Raw genomic sequence first — 21295 nt, forward strand, 5'->3', positions numbered from 1 at the left:
CGGTCGGGTGGGAGCCGGTCCCCGCGGGGTCGCTCGCCGTGCGGGCGGGCGCAGTCGATAGCCCGAGCTGTAAAGCCGCCTGGAGGTGAAGCGGTGCAAAGTTCACCCTTGAGTGCCTTAGCGGAGGATAGCGGAGGCGGAGGGGTCGGCTCGGGGGCGCTCACAGAGGCTCTTTGTTGTCATCCGGCGAACGCGGAGTGGGGGAGCAGAACGGTGGGCGCAGGAGGGAAGCGAGCGCAGTGGCTCGAGTTTTGTGTGCCCTGGGAAGCGCCTGTCACTCGGGCTGTTTTGCGTCGGGTCAGGGAAATCTCCGTTTGGTGCGTGCTTTGCATATGAAACAGAAAAACTGAGACCCGAGACATGTTAGAGGTCGTGAACAGTCCAGTATTTTCCCCTCCGTTTCCCCGTACAGCACGGAGAGCTGTAGGGTTAGCGGTCAGGCTTGTGCTGCCAGCAGTAGAGAGGTGTTTTTACAGAGCTGGCTGGCACATTGCAGATGTGAAACTGAGAGCTGAACTGCAGTTAGCAAACTGAATACGAAGGGATGTTTTGGTGTCAGCTGTCCCCAGATTATTTGCCTTTTGGGGAAAAGACTTGCTCAGCTTCCTTTCAAAATGAAGGGAAGGGCCCCGGCTGGTGTTGGAGGGCTGGGAATTGCGCACAGACCTGTACTGCCGTTTTGGCTGGCCTGAAATCGCACCCTGTTGTGGGAGGACGGGGAGGGAATCGGTCTCTCTGCAGGGGACGCAAACGCCGCTCTCTCGGGAGGTGGGGGTTTGCCCGGGAAAGGGTGAAGAGCTGCCTTCCCAGGCTGTGGGCCTTGGCCTGCCTCTAGCAAGGAAGATGGAAAGGCACCTCCAGCGTTCAGGTGGTGCAGATGGACAGCGGGCTGAATTTGGTGTGTGTCTCGTGAAAGATAAGCAAATGCATATATGTGTATTTATGGAAGGCTAGCAAGGACGTGGGGTGCGAACGCTTGAGCAAAGCCCTGCAGATGGGTGCTGTGGCTCCCAGCCACTTGAGGAGCAATTTCTGGAGAATGTACCACGCTGTGTGGCTGAGAGTCGCTTGTGCCTCTGGGAGAGGCTGCGCATGGAGACGGGCGAGAAAGGACTCGGTCGCCCCTTGCCCGGACTGCCGGGGGGCTTGGCTGCCCCGCAGGGGATGCCTGGCTGCTGGGGCAGGCCTGGCAGGTCTGCCCGGGTTGGAGGCAGGAGCTGGTTTCCTGGAGGGGAAATACCTGCTTCTGCTTTTGTTCCCCACAGCCTCCTTCCCCTGGGAAAGATGTTTAACTGTGCGGTGCCAAGCTGCAGCGTTTGCTCGCACGTGTTCCTGCTGCCTTTTTCTTTTGTTTCCCCTGCTGCCCTTGGTCGCTCGCTGGAGGTGTCTGCTCGCCTCCACTCCTCCTCCCCTGCTCCGGCTGCTTCTTCTACAGTTCCCTCAAGTTTGTTATCCCTTCCTGTCTTGCGTTTCCCCAGCAGTTTAAGCTGATGCGAGGTGGGTTGGCCTTCCTCAGCGTGGGGGCCTGTGGGACCGCAGCGTGCCTTAGTTCAGGGAGACGAGCAGAATGGATGTCTTTGGTTTTGCAGGGTCAGGTTTACTGAGTGATCTCCTAGGGGCAGGTGGGGGGACGACAGCTGGGACCCTGGCATCCATCACAGAGCCACTGCCTTTTAGCCAATCATCTCCCCAAAACTGCTGGTCTTACACCAACCACTTGTAAAATTTATTTTTTTTTCCCCCACAACCTCTTGAATTTGCTTGATCCCTTCTGCAAAGGGCTCCTTCTCCCCACTGCCAGTTTTTGTGCCACCACTTTTCACACCCTGCTGCTGAGCATCGCCCCCTGCAAGGGCCCGAATCTCACCAGAGCTCCCGGGCCCCTTGTTTCCTCTTGGGGAAATCCCCTGCACAGCAGCCTCTGCGCCGCCTTCAGTGCACCGAGGTCTTTTGCCAATTGTGCAGAAGAAATTAAAGGGAGGCCCAGACCAACTCGTTAGCTTGGTGCCATTTCTACTATAGCCTTTTGTTTCAGTTTTTCTCGTGAAGAGCTCTAAATGACAGTGCGATGCTCAGTGTTTGGCATGGGGCAGGCACCCAGGCCCTGCATTACCAGCATGGCTTTGACTTTTGCTTCCAGCTGGAACTGAGTGGTTTCTGTTATCTGCACGTGCAATGTGAAAGCGAATCGGTCTCTCCTTTTTCCGTAGTTTGTTTAGGAAAACTATGGTCTAGAGATAGGTGAGCTGGGATAAGTTGTGTAAACAAGGTCTAGCTTGCCTGGAGGTTTCATTCCCCATAAAGAGAGAAGTTGTGCTCCAGGTGCACAACTGCATGTGGTGGAGATCTCACTGCTTGCATGGTTGTCCTAAGGATTGAGCCAGCTCTGCCCCCTTCCACGCACCCCAGTGCCTTGTGCCCCCAAAGCCTTTGTCTTAGGGACAGAGCCATGAGTCCTTCTCTGGGCAAAATCCAAACGTGAGCCCAGAGCTCAGGGGTGACCAACTTTCAGTGCCAGAGCTGCGTGTGACTTCCAGACACGTTGAGAGCAACCCCAGGGTGGCTGCTGTGTGGCTGTGGTGCTGTGAGGGTAACCGGGTAATCTGAATCCTGGCTTGTGGGAAGAGTCCAGCTGGAAATATAAATGTCCTCTTACAGTTTTGGTTGATGGTTAGTTGTAACTGGGGCTCCCAGCTCTTCTAGTCCCACGCTGTGGTCTTTGAAGCCTTTTCCTCCTCCTTCCTGCTCCTGCATGAAACTGCTGTTTTTTTCAGCTTGGAGATCTCCCTCCTGATGGTGAGTGATACATAGAATGCTTTCTTAGGTCGTTAATTCTGTATCATCAGTAATAATAATTATACAATGTTGAGTATTATTAGTACAGCACTTGTTTGTGTGCATTACTTGGAGCCAAACCACTATACGGTTATTTTGTCTGATGGGTAACCGGAACAATGCCAGGTTGGTACTTAATGTGTCTGAGTCATAAGCAAGCAGAGCACTTCCACGACGAGGCTCCTGTAGGCAAGGCACTCTGGAGCAGCCGTTCGGGGAGGATGTGGGTGGTGCTTCTGTCCTGATGGAGGACTTCATTGGGCTCTGGTGTTTCCCTTAAATTTTGCCTCTGCCTCCTGCAGCCCCCTCGGGACTTTCTTCAGGCCACAGTCTTTGGAGCTGCTCCTGCGTTGTGTGCCTGGCGATGGGCTCTCCGGGGCATGGACAGTTTTCTTGAGAAGTGGCTCTCAAAGGGATTGTGCATTGCACTCGGAGGTCCTGCAGAGCAAGGCCAGCAGCCTCTTGTGCTGCAGGAGTCTTGAAGGAGGTTGTAGCAGATGAGTCAAGTGCTGTTACTCATCTTACTTTTTCTACAACCTCTGTTTTGCTTTGCTCATGCCTGCAAATGGTCTAATTCTCATAGAGACGAAACCTTTCCTTATCTGCTCAGGGTTGGTATAACCACACTGAGGCTATGACCTTTTTGTTTTGAGTAATGCAGGTGGACTAAGCAGCAGGGTGATGAACTGGTTAAGCTAGGTAAATGCTTCTTTCACATCTGTGCCCTTCAGGACCTCTCTCCAGCAGCTTGTCTGTTATTAGATTTTCTTCTTAGACTTTGTCGTAAATAGTGTCCTTTTCAATTAAAAAAAAAAGATTAAAAAAAAGAAATAACTTGGTGTTTACCCAGATTCTCCTTCCCCCCCACCCCCCCCCTTGGTTCTGTCCGAGTTGCTTCATCTTGGCCTAATGTGCTTTCTTCCTAGTCGCCCATGTTTGATGGCAAAGTCCCTCACTGGCACCACTACAGCTGCTTCTGGAAGAGGGCTCGAATCGTGTCCCACACGGACATCGATGGCTTCCCTGAACTCCGGTGGGAAGATCAGGAAAAAATCAAGAAAGCCATTGAAACTGGAGGCCCTGGAGGAGGTAAGCAGAAGTCTCCTGGTGTTTGGAGGTTCAACTGGAACTGTGCTCTCTCTTCTCAAGCTGTTATGGTGGTTATTTGATTGCCGTGTCCCTTCAGCAAGTGATGTCGGAAGAATTGTTGTGGTGTCTCTATGCTCCAGAGGTAGGATGTTGGCAGTATGATCTAGCATGTTAAATCAGCGAGGGAAGAAGCCAAGTCAGTTGGCAGATGTATTGCAAAATATTTCTTGCTGTCATGATTGGTGTATTTTGTTTTTAGTTCTTTAATATTAACAAATGCTGTTGTAGTATGTTGTTTTAACGGTACCTTCAGTGCAGCGTGTGGTTATGATGGCTCTTTGGAATAGTCGCACCATGAACTAGTGAGTCAGGGGAGCAAGTGAGAAGGGTCTAAGCAGAGACCAGACTAAACTCAACCACGCCTCTGCATAAACCAAGGATGATGGGCAGTTTTAGATTGGTGTCTGCCTGTTGAAACATAGTAATACAGAAAATAAAAGGAAACTGGCACTTGGGAAGAGGCGTTCTGCTTTGAAGCAGAGCTATTTGTGACTCCTGTTACAGTCAGTTCTTCAGGAAGATCTCATTTTACACTACTTTCAGGAAAGAGGTAAAAAGGGTCAGCTCTGTGCGCCTTTGGAAGTCTTTTAAAATCATAAAATAAGCAATCCTGTACAATTGCTACTTGGTTGCTTAAAGAATTCTTCCTACTTCAAAAGTTCTTTTGAGCATGGACTGCTTATCTTGCTCTGTATTCAGACTCTTGACAGATGGGTTGCTGGAACACAGAGGTTTATTAATCCAGACTGCTAACAATCTGGGACAGAGAATAAGGGAATGCCTTTCAAAGCCGAACTTTGTATTTGCTTTGTTCTCCAGGAAAAGGAGGGGAACAGGAAGGAGGTGGCAAGGCTGAGAAGAGCCTAAATGACTTTGCTGCAGAATACGCCAAGTCTAACAGAAGTACTTGCAAAGGCTGTGAACAGAAAATAGAAAAGGTAAAAAGTTTTTCTTAGTTCTCCATCTCTTGCCTTTTCTCCCACCAGTTCCAATTCAGACAGTGACTTTTATAATTGCTTCCTGTCTGTCCTGCATGTGGAAAGCACTTGCAGAGCTGCATTTCTGTGTCTGAGGAGCAGCTGTGTCCTGGACAGCTGACAGTAGAGGCATCCCTCAGGCGTTGTAGCCTGGGCTTCAAACCTGCTGATGCTTCCTTTCACTTGGGTCTTAGAGCAGGCTGGAACGCCACTCGCCAGCATTTCTGTGGCAAGAGAGCCACGAGTAACTGCAGCTTTTCCTGCTTGTTGCAGTACTGCAGAGGCGTTGGTCTCTTCCTCCTCCTCAGCAAGACCAGCTGTGTTTGTGTGCAGTGTATCCATATTAACTCCATGAAAGCAGACAAAAACAGCGATGCAGCTCATTAACGATGCAGCCCTGTAATTGAACATGTCTTAGTGCTCTGCTTTTAAAGACAGTTGGCAAAATGAAGCTGTGAGCCTCTAATAGATGTGAATAGACCTGCCAGTTGGGTAAAGTTGGCAAGAGCCAAACACCAGTATGCTTGTATCTGCAGAAACATTGGTGACTGTTGTGTAGACATTTCCTTGTTGGAGCATGAAGTATTGCAGTCTGAAAGCTCCTAAACAACTGTTTGGTGGGCATCTGAAAAGTACTTTGCAGTAAGATGGGGTGAGATCATATTAGCACTGATGCTTGAGTGGTAGGGACATAAAGTTAATTTTTGAAGTTGCCTGCATGGGGTTTGGTCATGTGAGTTTTGCTTGTTCAAGCTTACTTGGAGTTGGAGTAAAGCCTACAGGATTACCTGTTTTGAGTGTTTTTTGAACAGAAAACTACCTAAAAAGCTGGGTTGTTTTTTTTTTTTTCAGCCTAGAAAGAATACTGAAGAAAGCAGAGGGACTGTAATGAAAGGGCTTGAACAAAAGTTGCAGGCTTTGATAGAGGAACTGTTGCTATTTTACAGGTGTTCAGGGTTTTTTTTACCATCATGTTGGTAGCAAGCTTGTTAACATCCTGCTCTTTCCAGAACAGCCTAACAATTTCTCTTGTGTTGCTTTAATCTGCCTCAGGGCCAGATCCGGATTTCCAAGAAGATGGTGCATCCTGAAAAGCCACAGCTGGGAATGATAGATAACTGGTACCACCCGGACTGCTTTGTGAGCCGCCGAGCAGAGCTGGGCTTCCTCCCAGCGTATGGGGCTGCCCAGCTCCTGGGCTTCAGCATCTTGAAAGCTGAAGATAAAGAAACTTTGAAGAAGCAGCTCCCAGCTACCAAAAGTGACGGGTATGTGGGGAATGCAACAAATTGCATTGTCTAGAGGAGCCATTGCTTGCCCTCAGATACATCCTTGATAAATGTTTTGTGACATTGTTGTCTCTCTCGAAACAATATTGGTCGTAGGAGCATTTGGTCCTTCCTATGACCTTATGCAGATGACAACAGGCAAATTCCCCGTCCCTGGGAGCATGCAGTCCACTTGCCCCCTGTGACTGCCTTGAGAAAATGCAGAGACCAGCAGCTGTGACTTGGAGGACTGATGTAGGGCTTTCAGCCATAAAATAATGCATGCTTAAGACGAATGGATACTGGGTTCTGCGCCTCCTCCTGTGATGCTGTTATCAGTGATGGTTTCTCTGCTCTAACCACTTGTTAGAGAATTGATTTGACATGTCTTATCTATGAGCTGCTGATCTGTGACAGGCACGGAATCTGATAATGATGTTTATTGGCTGTGTAGTGCTTACACTTGGATGCTTTTGTTTGCTAAATCTTCTATGGTACAACTGAAATTTCATTGCTTTGCAGTGAAATTTTTAGTGGAGGCTTTTGATGGAACTTGTACTGACAGAGAAGTGCTTCCAGGTGGCTTGCTAGCTTTGGTCAATCTTTCTCTGTTAATGAAGGCTTTTGTTATTTGTTTTTGAGGTGACTTTGCCTAGAGTCATGCTTCATAACACAAGCCAGTGTTGCATTGTCCCCATGGAGAAAGGAACATAAGGTGTTCCTGCATCCTACAACTAGGAAAGATCTTGCTTTTGTAAAACATTGGGCTTCTCCATGTACCTTGTAGGCTGAACTCAGCTTTGCTTTTGCAAGGATTCACCATGAAACTCTCCAGTGGGACTGATGTTAGGTTCTGAGGTGCCATAGCCATGTCAAATCTGTGCAGTCTTTGTCAGTATTGGTCCTCCAGGTATGTGGCTGATGGGCACGGCGTACTGTTCAGAGCCATGCGTGTGTGTGAATGTCATTCTCAGCCATAGGTAACAGAGCAGAGCGTGCATTAACTGATGTATGTTTTAAGAGGCTGCCATTCAACTTCCATGCTTTATTGTTGGTTGGCGAGCAGTTACTCCAGAAGTGTTCAGCAGTGGTACAGGTGCCGTGGGGAGGGTCCTGCAGTGCCGCAGGAGTGGGTGTTTCTGCTGGAGCCCTGTCAGGTTCTGCACCGTTCGCCTCACTTGGCTGAACTGCTGAAGGCTGAGACAAGCTGTCTGCCTCTGCCCAGCAGCCTGCCGTCTTTTCACACAGGTCTTTTACCTCTATGTGTGTTGCAGGATGTAAGTAAAAGTACAGTGTTTCAATGCACTGGCAGCTTTTCAAGTAGTCCTTTGCTTTTTGTGCCGAGGTGTGTGTTCCGCTTTGTCCTAGAGCGGTGTGTGAGTTTAATAGGGTTATCTGTCATTTTCTCCCATGTCTTCAGCAAAGCTCTAGAGATTTGACTGCATGTTTCTCTTGTCTGCCCTGACTCTGCTTTTCTGGGCCACTTCAGGATGCTATGCAAAATATGAAGGCTTTGTAAAGATAGACCACAGAGTAGCTTGCCAAGTCACTGTGTAAATAAAAGCCTAGAATTGCAGTGGAAAAAAGCTTAGGCTGGTGATGTAGGGTAATGTGAACCAGGACCTCACGCCAGAAAAGCAGCAGGACGCATCATCTTTCCTGCTTTCTAAGCACTGCATGAACAAGCCCCTCAACCATGAAGGTGCTGGCTGGCTCTTATGCTCCACTACCTTTCTTCCGCTGTTTGGGTTGTGTGCTTGAGCCAAGGGTATTAAGGGTCAATTGGAAAAACAGTTGTCTGTCAGACAAACTGAATGAGTGAGAGTGTAAGTAAACAGAATGAGTGGAGAGGTGTGGTGTGCTTCCTACCTGGTGATTTTGTGCCAAGAAAGCACGGAAGTTCTGGAGAAGCCAAAAGAAAAACACCCCAGAAGTTTGAATGAGATGCACTTACCTCCGATAATTCATCTTGTGCATTCAATCAGATAAGAAATTAATAAGAGAAATTACAGCATCTCGCAGAAATGATGCTACAGCATCTGTTGTAGGCAAAATTATCTTTAAAGATATTTCTGATTGTGCTGCATCCAAATTATATCTTGTCTGGGATGTCTCTGCAATTCAGATGTGACACATCCAAATTCATGTGCTGCTTCTACATGTCTAGCCTGTACTCTGAGGAGAAGCTCAGACTTTGGGACTGCCCTGTCAGCCCTTTCCTTAAGGTTGGCAGTGTGACGTGCCTATTGCAGATGAGAGAAGTGAGGTGCTGAGCAGGGCTACCGAGAGTAGGTTGGAAAATCCCTTCCCTCTGAAGGGCAAAAATGGGAAGGTTTCCTGCAAGGATCCTGGCTCCTTTCCTCGGTCAGCTCTGGGTGAGACATGCCGAGCCTCCCCTGGGCTGTTGTGCCTGAGTGCCAGCACTTTGCAGGCCTGAGGAAGGAGGATCTTGTGTCCTTGCCAGCAGCTTCTTGTGTGGAAGGTACTGATGTAGGAAATGCAGTAGCAGCTTGTGAGCTCCCTTTGACTGTGCTTCTTCGGTAGCATGTGTTTTGCCCTCCTGCTCTGAGCTGTAATACTTTCCTGTACTTTCTGCCTCACTTGTTTGGGTAGAATTGCTGCCCAGGATAGGAGCAAAGTGTCGTTCTGGAGATGTCATGCAACACCGGATTAACTGCAGAGGTTGCCTGAGGCAGAGGGTAAGTACTCAGGTCAGCAACAATCTGGCAGTGCTTTACAGGGAGGAGGAGAAAAGGGGAGATGTTCCTCCCTGTGTTGGCTGCTTGCTTTATCCAGGGTTGCCATGACTGTCCTTTCCACTCTTCACTTTCATTGTAGGGAGGACATGAGAAATAGAGTAGATGGTAAGGAAGGGCCGGGCTAGAGTGGGACAGTTCACCTCCCTTTTCATCTTCTCAAAAGTTGGAATAAATCTTGTCGTTGCATATCCTCCATGAAGGTGAGAAGAAGTGGTTTGCGTGGGCTGGCAAGTAGCAGTCCTTCGAAGCAAGCTGTTGGGCTATACCTGTTCAGAGTGGGAAGACTGTCCCTTCCCCAGCAGGAGAAAGGGTGTACACAGTAGCACCCAGCCGCTGTTAGCAACACAGTGTTTGGTCCCAAGGATGGCAGATAAAATTAATGTGTGTGTGTGAGTGTGTATTTTGTCGATTGTTCTAAAATTTGCTGTTTTGGGAAGATGTGAGATGAATTCAGCTTTGCCATTCCCTTCTCCGGGCTGTATAAAATGATGATTAGTGTTTGTTTTAAGCCTTGGGCATAGCCAGGGACGAAAGAGAAGGTGGTGACTGACAGCTTTATGCCTCTCTGCAGTTGGGATGATCCCTCCCGCTCTGCGATTTGTTCAAGTGGCTGGAACAGGTACAGTAATTGCTCTGTCCAGGAGAGCAACCTGCTGTCCCCTTGACTCTGAGGAGAAGCTGCCAAAAGTGTGAGTCCCTGCTGGAATTTGGATGCTTTCCCTGTGTCCCGGGGCTTCTTGGCAGGGTGATCGCCTTCCAGCAGTTGGTGTGCTGGCTTTCCTCCTTTTGGAGATGGGGAGACAAGTTACAGCATAGGAGTGAGTGCTGGCTTGCGGGGGGGCAGGCTGACTGTCAGCCTGCTGAGGGAGAGGCACTGCAGATACACAGCGTTTGGGCACCCATCCTAAATACTTACATTATTAAGCCCTCTGGCTTGGGAAGGTGCAGCAGAGTGCTTTGCGCTCAAGCTGATATGTTTTTCCCAGATTATGTTGTGTACCCTTGACTCTGTTAAAACTTATATAAGTCATGATCCTTGTGGTGGGGCTCAGTGGATGCTCTGGTCTTGACCCTCACAGGGGCTGCAGCCAGGGGGGAGAGGGGACTTGCTTGGCCTGGGGGCTTTTGAAGGCACGGCTCTGTGTGTGCTGTATCCAGGCCTGCCACGCTGGTTCCTGCTTGCCTGATTTATAAAACAAGATGGAGGTTTTCTCAAGAAATGCAAGCAATACTGGTAGCACAGTGCGGCTGTTGTCCCCCCTGAGGCAGTGCACTTTAAAGCGTAGCCCCAGCTCGGACTGATGGGACCTTGCAGGGGAACAGCTGAAAGATGAGCTCTTCTGCAAAACCAGCCCCTTAAAGACTTGCAAAGTGCTCTGAATCATGGTTTGGACAGAGGTGCTAATGACGGGCTAGTGGTGGCCGCTGCAAACAAAACAAGAACTTGGCCCAATTTTAGGGGCAGTACAGTTACTAGAACTTACAGGTCTCATGCATGAGTCTTCGGGAGAAGAGTACCTTTTAACATCCTTCTGCAGCTTTATAGCTAATAAGCTGTCATACAGGGTTGGTCTTAACGGTAGCAAAGTACTAGAAAGTGAAGTGTTTAAAATTTCGAGTAGGAGAGCAATCGAGAATGTCAACTTTACGGCTTAACCATCAGCCACAGCTTATAAAGTTAAGACAGATGCTTTCTTAAAGAGAAACCTGGCTGATGTTTTGAAACGACAGCAGCTCTGTCAAAATGAAGTGCAAGATCCAAGCTGTGTTCATGCTCTGCCTCAAGTTCCAGACCCATCATGCTGCACGTGGGGCAAAATTTCCCTTTATTTCCCCACGAGGAGAGCACACACTGATTTGATTTATTGATATTGATGTATTTTGAAGCCAGGCAGACCCAGGGGATGACATGACTCTGGAAACATAAATGATCTTCCTCTGAAGTCTCTTGTCATTCTGAAGTCTGCCAAAATCCCCTGGTTTTCATTTGGCTTCCTCTTCTTTCTTGTCTTTCTCAAGCAGCATTTTCTGCAACTTCTCTCTGCGTAGCTCTAAGGCCCCAGCTAATAACAATAAATTTCCTCACACACAACTGCACAGTAGTACATCACGAAACTGCTATCAGCCTGGGAGCACTTTGCAGGTAGAAACTTCCTCCTGTCTGATTTCAGAGACCTGACTTAATTCCAGTCTGAAGAGAAACTATCTGGGAAATATCTAGTTCCCCAGTGTGTTAGCTTATTAAAGTTACCATGTTTGCTGTCCTTTATTTCAATATGGGCTGTCTAAACTGAAAAATCAAGCTGTTGATTCAGCTGAAAGACACTATAGTCTTTTAACGTGCATTGCTACACCTCCTCAGATTTGGAGCGGTATGCTTATATTCAGTGATTCTTAGGTATGCCTTTGGTGTAACTAATACAGGTGTAGATGAATGTGCCTGAAAATGTTGCAGTATTTCATGTGCTCTTCTGCCAGACCATACAGTTACCCTGTGGAAAAGCTCTAAGTGTACCTGACCTGATTAAGGCGGCTCGCGTTGCAGAGCCAAGTACATGTCTACAATCTAGCACTGAGGAATTTGAAAAATGGGTTTGCCTGCCAAAACTGAGGATATTCAAGCCTCTGCAGATATCAGCAGTTGGTAAACTGAGCTCTGGTAGCTGCTGGACAGGCATTTAAATAACTTCCTTTTGTGTGTGTGTGTGTGTTTTGTTTTGTTTTTCTCTATTAGAAAGAGAAAAGGAGAAGAGGTAGATGGAAATGTGACTGCAAAAAAGAAACAGAAAAAAGAAAAAGAGAAAGAATCAAAGCAGGAAAAACAGCTGAAGGTGAGTTTTAGCTGATCACATTCTAAAAACTGCTTCGTTAGAAGAGTGTGGTGTCGGGCACTAACTGAAGAGCTGTGGCACCTAGGGAGGGGCTGTACCTGGTGCCCAGACAGAGCAGAGTTGCAGTACAGCTTGGTCCTCGTGTCCTGGTGCAGGAGATGCCCTGTCACTAAGGCTTTACTGACAGCAAAAGAAAAGAGAGGAAGGAGCTTCTCTATGACTTGTGCTTATTGGATTTAAATAGATTAGGGTAATGCCTTCTCTCTCAGGGAGGCTGGTTCTGTGGTGCTTCCTGTATCATCTGGTTGTGGTGGCTGAAGCTCTGAGCCCGAGTGCTGTTGTAGAAGAGCTTGGAAATAATAAATAGCTCATTGCAAAAATTAAACAGAGGTAAAGTGTGGAACTAGAGAAGTCATATCTTTTTCACCCTCCAGGGAGCTGTGTTCAGTTCTTGGGTACGAAGTGGGATAGATCACAGCTTTCTACCTTTAAGTTTCTAGAATATGTGGGAAGAATTCCCAACAGAGCATCAGGAATTTTGTATTCATTGAAAGTTTGGCATAGGTGCTTTCCAAGAAAAAATTAACAAGCTGCTTTTGCTGCAATTGAAGTCTTAATGGAGCTGTAGAAAAATGGTATGTCCACCTTTGAACAGAAGTTTTCTTCTTTGTTGTTAACACCTTAATTTTCAACAAAACTAGCTGAGACATTATCAAGGTTTTGCTGCTGCAGTGCAGATGTTTAGGACAGATCAAGGCAATTTGTGGATCAGGGTTTAACTGTGGGTTCATTGATTTTTTTTTTTTAATTTTTTTTTTTTAACAGCATTTCATCAAGCACGACCATTGACACTGAAAATTAAACCATTTAACACAGTCAACCAGTTCTCCCAGGGTAGACTGCATTTTTGAGTGTAGTCAGTGAATAACATTCAGAAACTATCTGAGATATTTTAGGATGCTTCTTTGCTGTCCAACCCTTTCACCTTTTGTTGAAAGGCTCAAAAGAATTTGCAGGCTTCTCCGCGCTGCTGCAGGTGACTAATCTGGCAGAAATTCCTCATGTTCTTAGGTGGCTTAAAAGAGCAACAGTGCCAATCAGCATATCTGGTTTTTGTTTTAATACAAGGCTCAAATGTAGCCACATTCCAGCTGTTGGCAGTGTGAACTAGTTAGGTGATTTTTGCAAAGGCTGTTGGGAACTCACTAAAAGTAGAAGTGCGATAGAAACATGGGTTCCACTCTACCTAAAAGCTAGCTGTCTTGTTAGTGTCGCTTGTACCTTTTTGTATGGGATAGTGCTGTAAAGGTTGCTCCATGGCCTGCCTTCACGTGTTTGTGATGGAGAAGCCTTGGTTTATATAGAATCCCATAGGGATGTCCTTCCACATGTAATCTTGAGAAGAGAGAGTGTTTGCTGAAGTTGTGGTGTGCTCATGCGTTCATACTGAAATCTGAAGCATGTGGCTTTAAAGATCTGTTCTAGGTGTTTGGGTGAAATGTGCAACTCTCCCTTTTGGTAAAGATACTGGTTCTTGGTGCTCTTCATCTCACAGTCTGTATTTAAGATACCATGGGCTTGCTAAAACCTTGTCCACATACTGCAGTTTCAGGAGTGTTCTTAGAAAGCAATTGACTGCAAGTAGCTAAGCTGCTGGGTTTTGTCAACAGGAGCAGACAGAGCTGATCTGGGGCATCAAGGATGAGCTGAGGAAGGTCTGCTCCACTAACGACCTGAAAGAGCTGCTGATCGCCAACAAGCAGGAAGTGCCTTCAGGGGAGAATGCCGTGAGTTGGTCTGTAGTTGCTTTGCGTGTGTGCTGGGTCTCTGAATCAGAGAAGCCGACCTGAACCAATATTGCTGCAAGGTCCACAAGTTTGAAGCATGTTCCTAACATAACACTTCAGAAAGCAACTCAGTGCAAGACCCAGTCCTTTTGTCCCAGGACTCTGATGACATCACTGTTACGCTTGCTTGTGAAGGGCTGTGTGGTGGTGTGTGATGCTGAATTCAGTGCCTTAGTCTGTGACGTGCCTTTATTCTGCTATGCCCAAACTGGTCTATGTGGTTTTTTTTTTTTGTTGCTGGCTTTTCAAGAGCAGGTTAGTTATGGCACTTCACATTGCCTCCCTCAGCTGTTAAATTATGCAAAAAGAAGCAAAAACTGCACAAATACTTTCCTGGTATCTTTTCTAAAAACAGTCACTTCTCAGTCTGTGTAACTTGTGAAGGTTTTCTCTCTTTCAGAGCCACGCATCACTTTAAGTACTTGTATTTATTAAGACTCTTTGTAAGGAGTGTGGGCTGGGATGTGGGAAGTGTCTAGACTCAAAATGGTCAAGAAATACTCTCTAGGCGGGAAAACCGGGACTTGTCTGAGCCTACATTCCCACCTACCTACTCATGTGCTCAGATGCAGTAGCTTGTCTCCTCCTTGGCTGTTCTGGCATGGCTGCCTGGTCAGGTGCTGTGTGGTAGGTATGCTCTCCTGAATGCCAAATCCGAATAGGAGAGACTGCGAGCCATGGGTGTGAGCAGATACGGTGTGACCGGGGAAGCTTCATGTCATGTCTTTAAAGCATCGTAAATCAATCGGTGCTGGTAAGAGTCTTGGTTTATATGCAGTGTATGCATGACAAGCGCTGGAAGCATCTACGTTTGTGTGCCAGCAGCCTGACAGTTATTTTCTTGTGCAGCCCAGTGTAATGTAGCGCATGGGCTTCCGGCCTCCTTCTGCCATGACCTGTTGTGTATTCTGTGTTCCTTCAGATTTTGGACCGAGTAGCAGATGGGATGGCATTTGGAGCTCTGCTTCCCTGCGAGGAGTGTAAGGGGCAGTTTGTGTTCAAGAGTGATGCATATTACTGTTCAGGGGATATTACTGCCTGGACTAAGTGTGTTGCTAAAACGCAGACTCCCAACAGGAAAGACTGGGTAATCCCAAAGGTGGGTGTTTACTGCAAATTTGATGATCTGAAGCACATTTCTTAACTGATGTTACCTATTGTAAGGAGATTGAACAAGCAGCAGTTGGTGTCAGATGCCAGAGAGCAGAGTGTGCTGCAGTGCTGAGCAGCTGTGGCAGTGGGGAAGTTCTGTCACAGCTACATCCCTCCAGGGGTAGGCAGCTAATGCATAACTAAATCATATTTTTTCCAGTAACACTAAATTGAAAGAGATGTTGCTGATTTGATTTGAAACCCATCATCTACCCTCTTCTAGCTTTGTTTTCCCAGTCAGTAAAGTGGGTATTTGCCTACCTTGGTATGAACATCTCAGAAATCCTTTCCAAGACCTGCAGTAAATGCCAACATCTGGCCAGTGCTCAGTTTAGCCTTTAAATCTTATAGTAGTATTAGTTGTTTTTAAACTCTACTTATGCTTCCATCCACAGGAGTTTCGGGAAATTCCTTACCTGAAGAAATTTAAATGTAAGAAGCAAGACAGGGTATTCCCTCCAGATGCTGCGACTGTGAACTCTGTGCCTCCTCCCTCCGCATCTGCTCCTTTGACAGAGACCGTGTCTGCACCCAGAGGTAAGCGGCTGACTGGGCATGGGTCAGTGGAGTTCAGGATGGTGTGTAATGCCATTCCCAGCCAGACAAACATGCCACCCTGAAGAGGCATGCTGTTCTCTTGCCCCCAAGCAGGCAGAGCTCTCCTGGTAAAAAACAGCATAGGAAAATCTCATGTGCTTCATCTTCCTAGCACAGGTCGACCCTGATGTGGTTGGTTGCCTGGGCACATGGGCTCGAGATCCTGATTGTTTTCTAACAAATCACTTCGGGTATTTGTTGATGGTGAGGAAATTATGTGTTTGCAATGAATCAGAAACTTTAAAGGCCGATGTTGCAAAATGTGTCTCAAGGGAGACCTGCTATGAAATGCCTTCTTGCTTGGTTTCTTGGGGAACGTCCAGGGACCTCCATAATGCCAGATATTCAACATCCAATATTAGGTTTTAAGGGCAAGAGTGGAGTGTTTTATTTTTTTAAATCCTCCGTTGAGATTTGACTTTACCAATCACTAACTCCCCTTATGCAAAATAGATATGCTGTCTCCAGCCCACGAATTGGGAAAAGGTTGGACTCCAGAAATTTCCCATAGGCTGTTGGAATGAGTTGCATGCTTTGGTGATATAGCCTGTCCACTGAGAACTATGCTGACTTCTTTCTTATTCAGCCTTTTTAGCCTTGGCCATAGTTCTGGGAGCAGGGGATTATTGTTACTTGGTGAAAAGGGTGGAAGTAATTCTGCACAGCTAATTTTAGCTAGATCCTGTTATTTTAGCAATGAAGACAAAGTAACCCAGGTCTCGGTTCTGATTGGCAAGCTGATTCCAGCCCCAGTGTGCCTTGAAAGTAAGCTCAAAGCGTTGACCAGAATTAAAGCCAGGTTACTTTGTTTGATAGCAACCTAAGTAATCTGAGTGGGGGGAGAGGAGGAAACAAACCCCTCAGTTGCTCAACCAGAGTTAATAGCATTTATCTTTAGCAGTGGAGGTACGCTCTTAGACACTTGTCACATGCTGGACCCACCTCATTGCAAGGTGTTAACACAATGATGTGATGGAGCCTCAGATGGTTACCAGTTTGCTCCTGACTTATGGGGTTTGCATGATACAACCTTGTACTGTCTATAAGATCAAGACCCAAATGTACTGTAACATGTGGGAACACTCTTGCTTGAGAGACGATCCTCTTTCTCCAGCCACTGCGAAACAGATTTCCTTTTGAAGAGGCAGGAGCTTTCACGTTACAGTGAGTTTCTGCCATGCTGTCCAGGCATCGAAGGAAGAGGGAAGCAGAGCAGAGTCTCTAGTAGCACAGTGCTGAAGCAGACTGACTTTTTTTTTTTTTTTAATTAAAAAAAAAAGGGCAAATAATATGCCTACGTATCCATCTTCCCTGTCTTCCATCCCTTCTGTTTGTTGGCGGGTGCTGAGCTTTGTTGCCCTTCCTAGGAGAAGAGGAGCTTCCTCCCACTTGTTTAGCTCAGGTCAGACATGCTTTTGGGCCCTTGTCTCCCTGCCTGCTGGGGTGATTGTCCTGAGCATGGGGGGTGCTGTTCCTTTGTGCTTGCTATTTGCCTGGGGGGCTCTGTGCCTGTTGCTAACATGCTGTGTTATTTCCGAACCCCTAGACAAACCACTGACCAACATGAAGATCCTGGTTCTTGGAAAGCTGTCAAAGAACAAGGAGGAGGTGAAGAGCATTGTGGAGGAGCTGGGAGGAAAGATGACAACAACAGCTAACAAGGCCACCCTGTGCATCAGCACACAGAGTGAGCAGCCGTGCCTTCGTTACTGGTAGCACTGATAACAGCTGAGCAGATTACAGAGGGCACGCATCCTTTGAGCTCTCTGAGGATCAGTGTTTGGATTAGGGGGAGTGCTTTGTGCGTGCACATGACCTTAATGTGCTTGGAAAAGTAAAGACAGATGCGTGCTGTTTGAGTTTTACTTACCTAGCACGTTAGTCCTGCAGGTTGTGCCATAAGGCTCTGTCGGGTCTGCAGCAGCTGGAGCTCAGGTCTGTATGCAGACCGTGGTGGTGTGCAAGCCACCCTTGTTGGGATGAAAGGTGCTGGGGGCTTGTGTCCGTGCTTGCCTTGGGGAAGCCACAGAGCTGACTGTGCGTGCCTGAGGGCAGTTGTTTTCTCTGTTGGCAACTTAGGGTCTGCTCTTGCTCCCTCTTGAAGTCGAGGAGCAGACTGGCTGCTGAGGTAGAACTGCTTCTACCTGCCAGGAGGTCCAAGAGGGACTGTACAGCCCCAGCCCAGCTCCAGGAAGGGGAGAGCTGGACCAGCCAGATAAAACATGAGTGTTCATGCTCTAGCCCAAGCTGCGGCTTTGAGCCGATGGGGATTTTACTCTCCAAAGAACATGGTGAATCCAAAATGTGGTGGAATTCTGTTTCCACAAAGTGTTACAGAGCCCTGAATCATGGCCAGAGGGAGGGGCTAAAGTCTGAAACCTCACTGATGCTTTTTCTCTCCGTTTCCCACCCTGCCTCTACAGAGGATGTGGAGAAGATGAGCAAGAAGATGGAAGAAGTGAAGGAGGCCAAAGTCCGTGTGGTCTCAGAGGAGTTTCTTCAGGATGTGAAATCCTCCAGCAAGGACTTTCAGGAGCTTGTGTCTCTCCATGCACTTTCGCCTTGGGGTGCGGAGGTGAAAATGGAGCACGAGGAAATGGCCGTGGATGGGAAATGCAGCAAGCCCCCAAGTATGAAGAGTGCTGGGAAGGTCAAAGAAGAACAAGGTGAAGAACAAAGCGGTTGTTTCTCCGTAGGCCTGTTCAATGCTGTGCATGCACAAAGCAAATCTGGGTATAGTCCATCCTTGCTCTTTCCTTGAGTTCTCTGCCCTTTTTCTCATAATAAATTTAAATAATGAGACCTCAGGGCAAGACTAGCTTTAAGTATAAACATGAAGCTGTCTCCTGAGCTGGCTCTTGTTTCCCCTAGTTCAGTCTTGCTTCAGAGATCTTCTGTGCTGTACGTGCACAAACTCCCTGACACCAGTCCAGGCTCTTCCTCATAACACCTCTGCTTCTCTCCCAGTTTGTGTCACTGTTGCAGCTCCAAGGAGGTGCTGGGGCACCAAGATGTGACAGACACTACTGTGACTCCTGAGGGGTGTTAGCAAGTGAGAAAATACTGGGGCCCAGAGCAATGGGTCTTTGTTCTACTTGGTTTATAACATAACACTTTTTTAACAAAGGAGGAAAAATGCCCAACACCAGTGGCATTCCTCACCAATGCCATAGAGAGCTTGCATTATTAATGCTGGACGGTGAACAAAACCATTGCATCTGCTCGCCTGTCTTCAGAACCCGTTCTTCTCCATGTCCTCCAAGCTGAGGTTTCTGTCATACAATTGGGTATGTTACTGCCAGACTATCTCACAGCAGCAGGATCTCCAGGGGGACCCGAACACCCCCTGCGCCCCGTGAGGTTTTTAAATCCCACTTAAACACAACCACAAATATGACTTTTATCTGCTGTGCGGGTGAAAAAATGATATGGCCCACTCCTTGGGGCCAGAAGGAAGGAGATAGATAGAATCTGCGGAGATCTTTCCTATTTTTCATTTAACTGGGGAAGTGGGGGCTGTGAACTGGCTGCTAAAGCCAGGTAAAAAAAGCCATTGAAGTCATCCTGTTCACATACTGGCAATCTGATTTGAAGTCTCCTTAGGGTGATAATTATGCAAATTGAGAATTTAAATGTTGATTCAAGTCAGACTGCGTTGCCTGCCTAGGAAAAAAATTAACTCTCTTTTGCTGCAGGACCTAGCAAGTCTGAAAAGAAAATGAAGCTAACAGTTAAAGGTGGAGCAGCAGTAGATCCTGATTCTGGTGAGTGATAACAATGGCTGCGCCTGCCTCACACAGTCTTCAGGATGCGTGATCATTTGCAAAATGTTTTTCTGTGAAAGGATAAGGGTTCCATAAAAGGAATGTGATTTTTTTTTTTTTTTTTAACCACTCTTTTCTTGCTGTCAAAGGAAGGATGTTGATTGACATCCAAAGCTGGATATTCCAGGATTTTCTAGTGTAACTTTCAGAAGGACCACTTCAACTAAGGAGTGCACCTTGTTCAGCTTCAGGAGCATCTGTCAGTGGGGCGAATAAAGGCCAAGCCAGCAGAGGCCACAGGTCTGGCATGAGCATTCTGCCCCCAGGCTCTTGGGAGGGCAGCTGATGCTACTCTCCAAACCTATGGTGCACAGACATTGTTCTGAGTATTCATACTGCATCCAAGGCCAGCCCTTGGTTTTTCAGTCCATTTGCTAATGTGACACCTGCAGAGCTGTATCTCTTCTGAGAATTCCTCCAGCTGGTCATGCAGTGTTAAATATTAGATTTTAGATCGTCCTTTTCAAAAGTTACAGGGGTTTTTTTCTCTAGTTAGGATTGAGGTTCACTCCAGTGTATCTAAAGGTGCGTGCTCACAATTTATTAAAAAGAAAACATGCTTCAAGTAGTTTTGCATGAGCATGTGGTCGTTGTTTTTGCAGTATTTTTGTTCAGATTCACGCTACTTCATGCAACGTTTGGGTGAGCACAAATGTAGGAAGGAGACCTAAAATGGTAACCTCCTCTGTGTTCCAATTTGTTTCTTCTCTGTAGGTTTGGAGGATTCTGCTCACGTCTTTGAAAAAGGTGGAAAGATTTTCAGTGCAACCCTGGGCCTAGTAGATATTGTGAAAGGAACAAATTCCTATTACAAACTGCAGCTGCTAGAGGATGACAGAGAGAACAGGTGAGTTTTGTTTTCCCTAGAAATACTTTTGTTCACTTTTCTCCAATAAATATTGGATTTTTGGCATCTACAAAAGCAAAGTATGAATAAAATGTCTTTGTGAGGAGATATGGATAGGTATATTTATTTAAAAAAAAAAAAAAACACCACACAACTAAAACTAACAAAAACCCAACACCCTCCCCCCACACCTCCCCAAACCACCAAAAACTACAAAACAACCAAACGGCCACCCCTGGAGAGATCTATGCTCGGTGTGGGGACATTTCTTTGTGGTGTTGACAAAACCTAAGTTGGGAGGTGAGTAACTTTGCAGAATTGCATCTGGTAGTGTTCATTCCTGCATCCTAGGGTGAGCGAGGCATGTACAATTGGTGTCTTTAGGATGGGGTTAATTGGAGGGCCACAGTGCTCTGTGACTAATGGCTGCCCTTGAAAGTACAGAAGCAGAATTTGGTGGAGGTTCCTCTGTTCTAACATCAAGACCCCACACATAAAGTCATCGATGTTGGGAATCTTTCTCATTCTCCACCTTACTCTTGTCTTCTAATTGCGGAGCTGTAACCTTGGGAAACAAAACCAGATTCTGGCTATTCTACCACAATGTTGTCCCGAGTTGGCTGCCCTGAGGCTTAACAAAGTGCACTGAAATGGTCAGGGGATGATCCTGTGTGTTTAGCTTTCCAGTCTCATCAGACAATGGCAGAGCTGTCCAGTGGCTGCATTACTGAACACAGATAAAGAAATGGAGAGGGTTCTTTAAAATGAAACTGCTCCCCCAAGCATCTAAGGGATGCACAGAAGTCTAGGGGAGCTAATGGCTGGCAGCAGCAACCCTGGTTCAGCTCTGGATTTATTGCACTTTACCATGTTCATAACAAGCTTTTGTTGCTGGCTCTTTTATGTGGAGTTTGTATCTGGATCTGTGATTCAGTACATGGAGGGATCTCCGTGCCTGCATTTCATGCCTGACAAATTGGAAAGGTTGATTGATTGTATCCCTCTAAATAATATGGAAGCTCACCCAAGGTGGTGTCAGTAATAAAAACAAATACTTGAGTTACTTTTGGTTTCTCTAAAAATCTGAACTCTAGGACTTGAGGCTTAAAGATGCATGGTGTTTGTTTTTTCAAATATATAATCCCAATAGCCTGAAGATTCGTATTTGTGAAACATTAACACTGAAGAGATACTGACCTCTCTATTCCT

The 21295-nt window shown here is 46.8% G+C and overlaps 1 protein-coding gene across 1 annotated transcript in view; it reads left to right on the plus strand.

Annotated features, from left to right (window-relative positions):
* The first annotated feature begins 3765 nt into the window (after positions 1-3765).
* PARP1 (poly (ADP-ribose) polymerase 1) overlaps positions 3766-21295 on the plus strand; it is a 30325-nt gene continuing 12795 nt past the window's right edge. The window contains exons 1-11 of the mRNA XM_009333641.1: positions 3766-3924; positions 4804-4922; positions 6015-6229; positions 11723-11819; positions 13490-13606; positions 14589-14765; positions 15214-15355; positions 16962-17102; positions 17839-18081; positions 19111-19179; positions 19954-20086. Coding sequence (XP_009331916.1) covers positions 3768-3924; positions 4804-4922; positions 6015-6229; positions 11723-11819; positions 13490-13606; positions 14589-14765; positions 15214-15355; positions 16962-17102; positions 17839-18081; positions 19111-19179; positions 19954-20086 — 1610 coding nt within the window. The 5' untranslated portion in view covers positions 3766-3767. The remainder of the gene's footprint in view (positions 3925-4803; positions 4923-6014; positions 6230-11722; positions 11820-13489; positions 13607-14588; positions 14766-15213; positions 15356-16961; positions 17103-17838; positions 18082-19110; positions 19180-19953; positions 20087-21295) is intronic.

This window comes from Pygoscelis adeliae, unplaced genomic scaffold (genome assembly GCF_000699105.1).
Source record: "Pygoscelis adeliae isolate BGI_AS28 unplaced genomic scaffold, ASM69910v1 Scaffold1, whole genome shotgun sequence".
Classification (NCBI taxonomy): Eukaryota; Metazoa; Chordata; class Aves; order Sphenisciformes; family Spheniscidae; genus Pygoscelis; species Pygoscelis adeliae.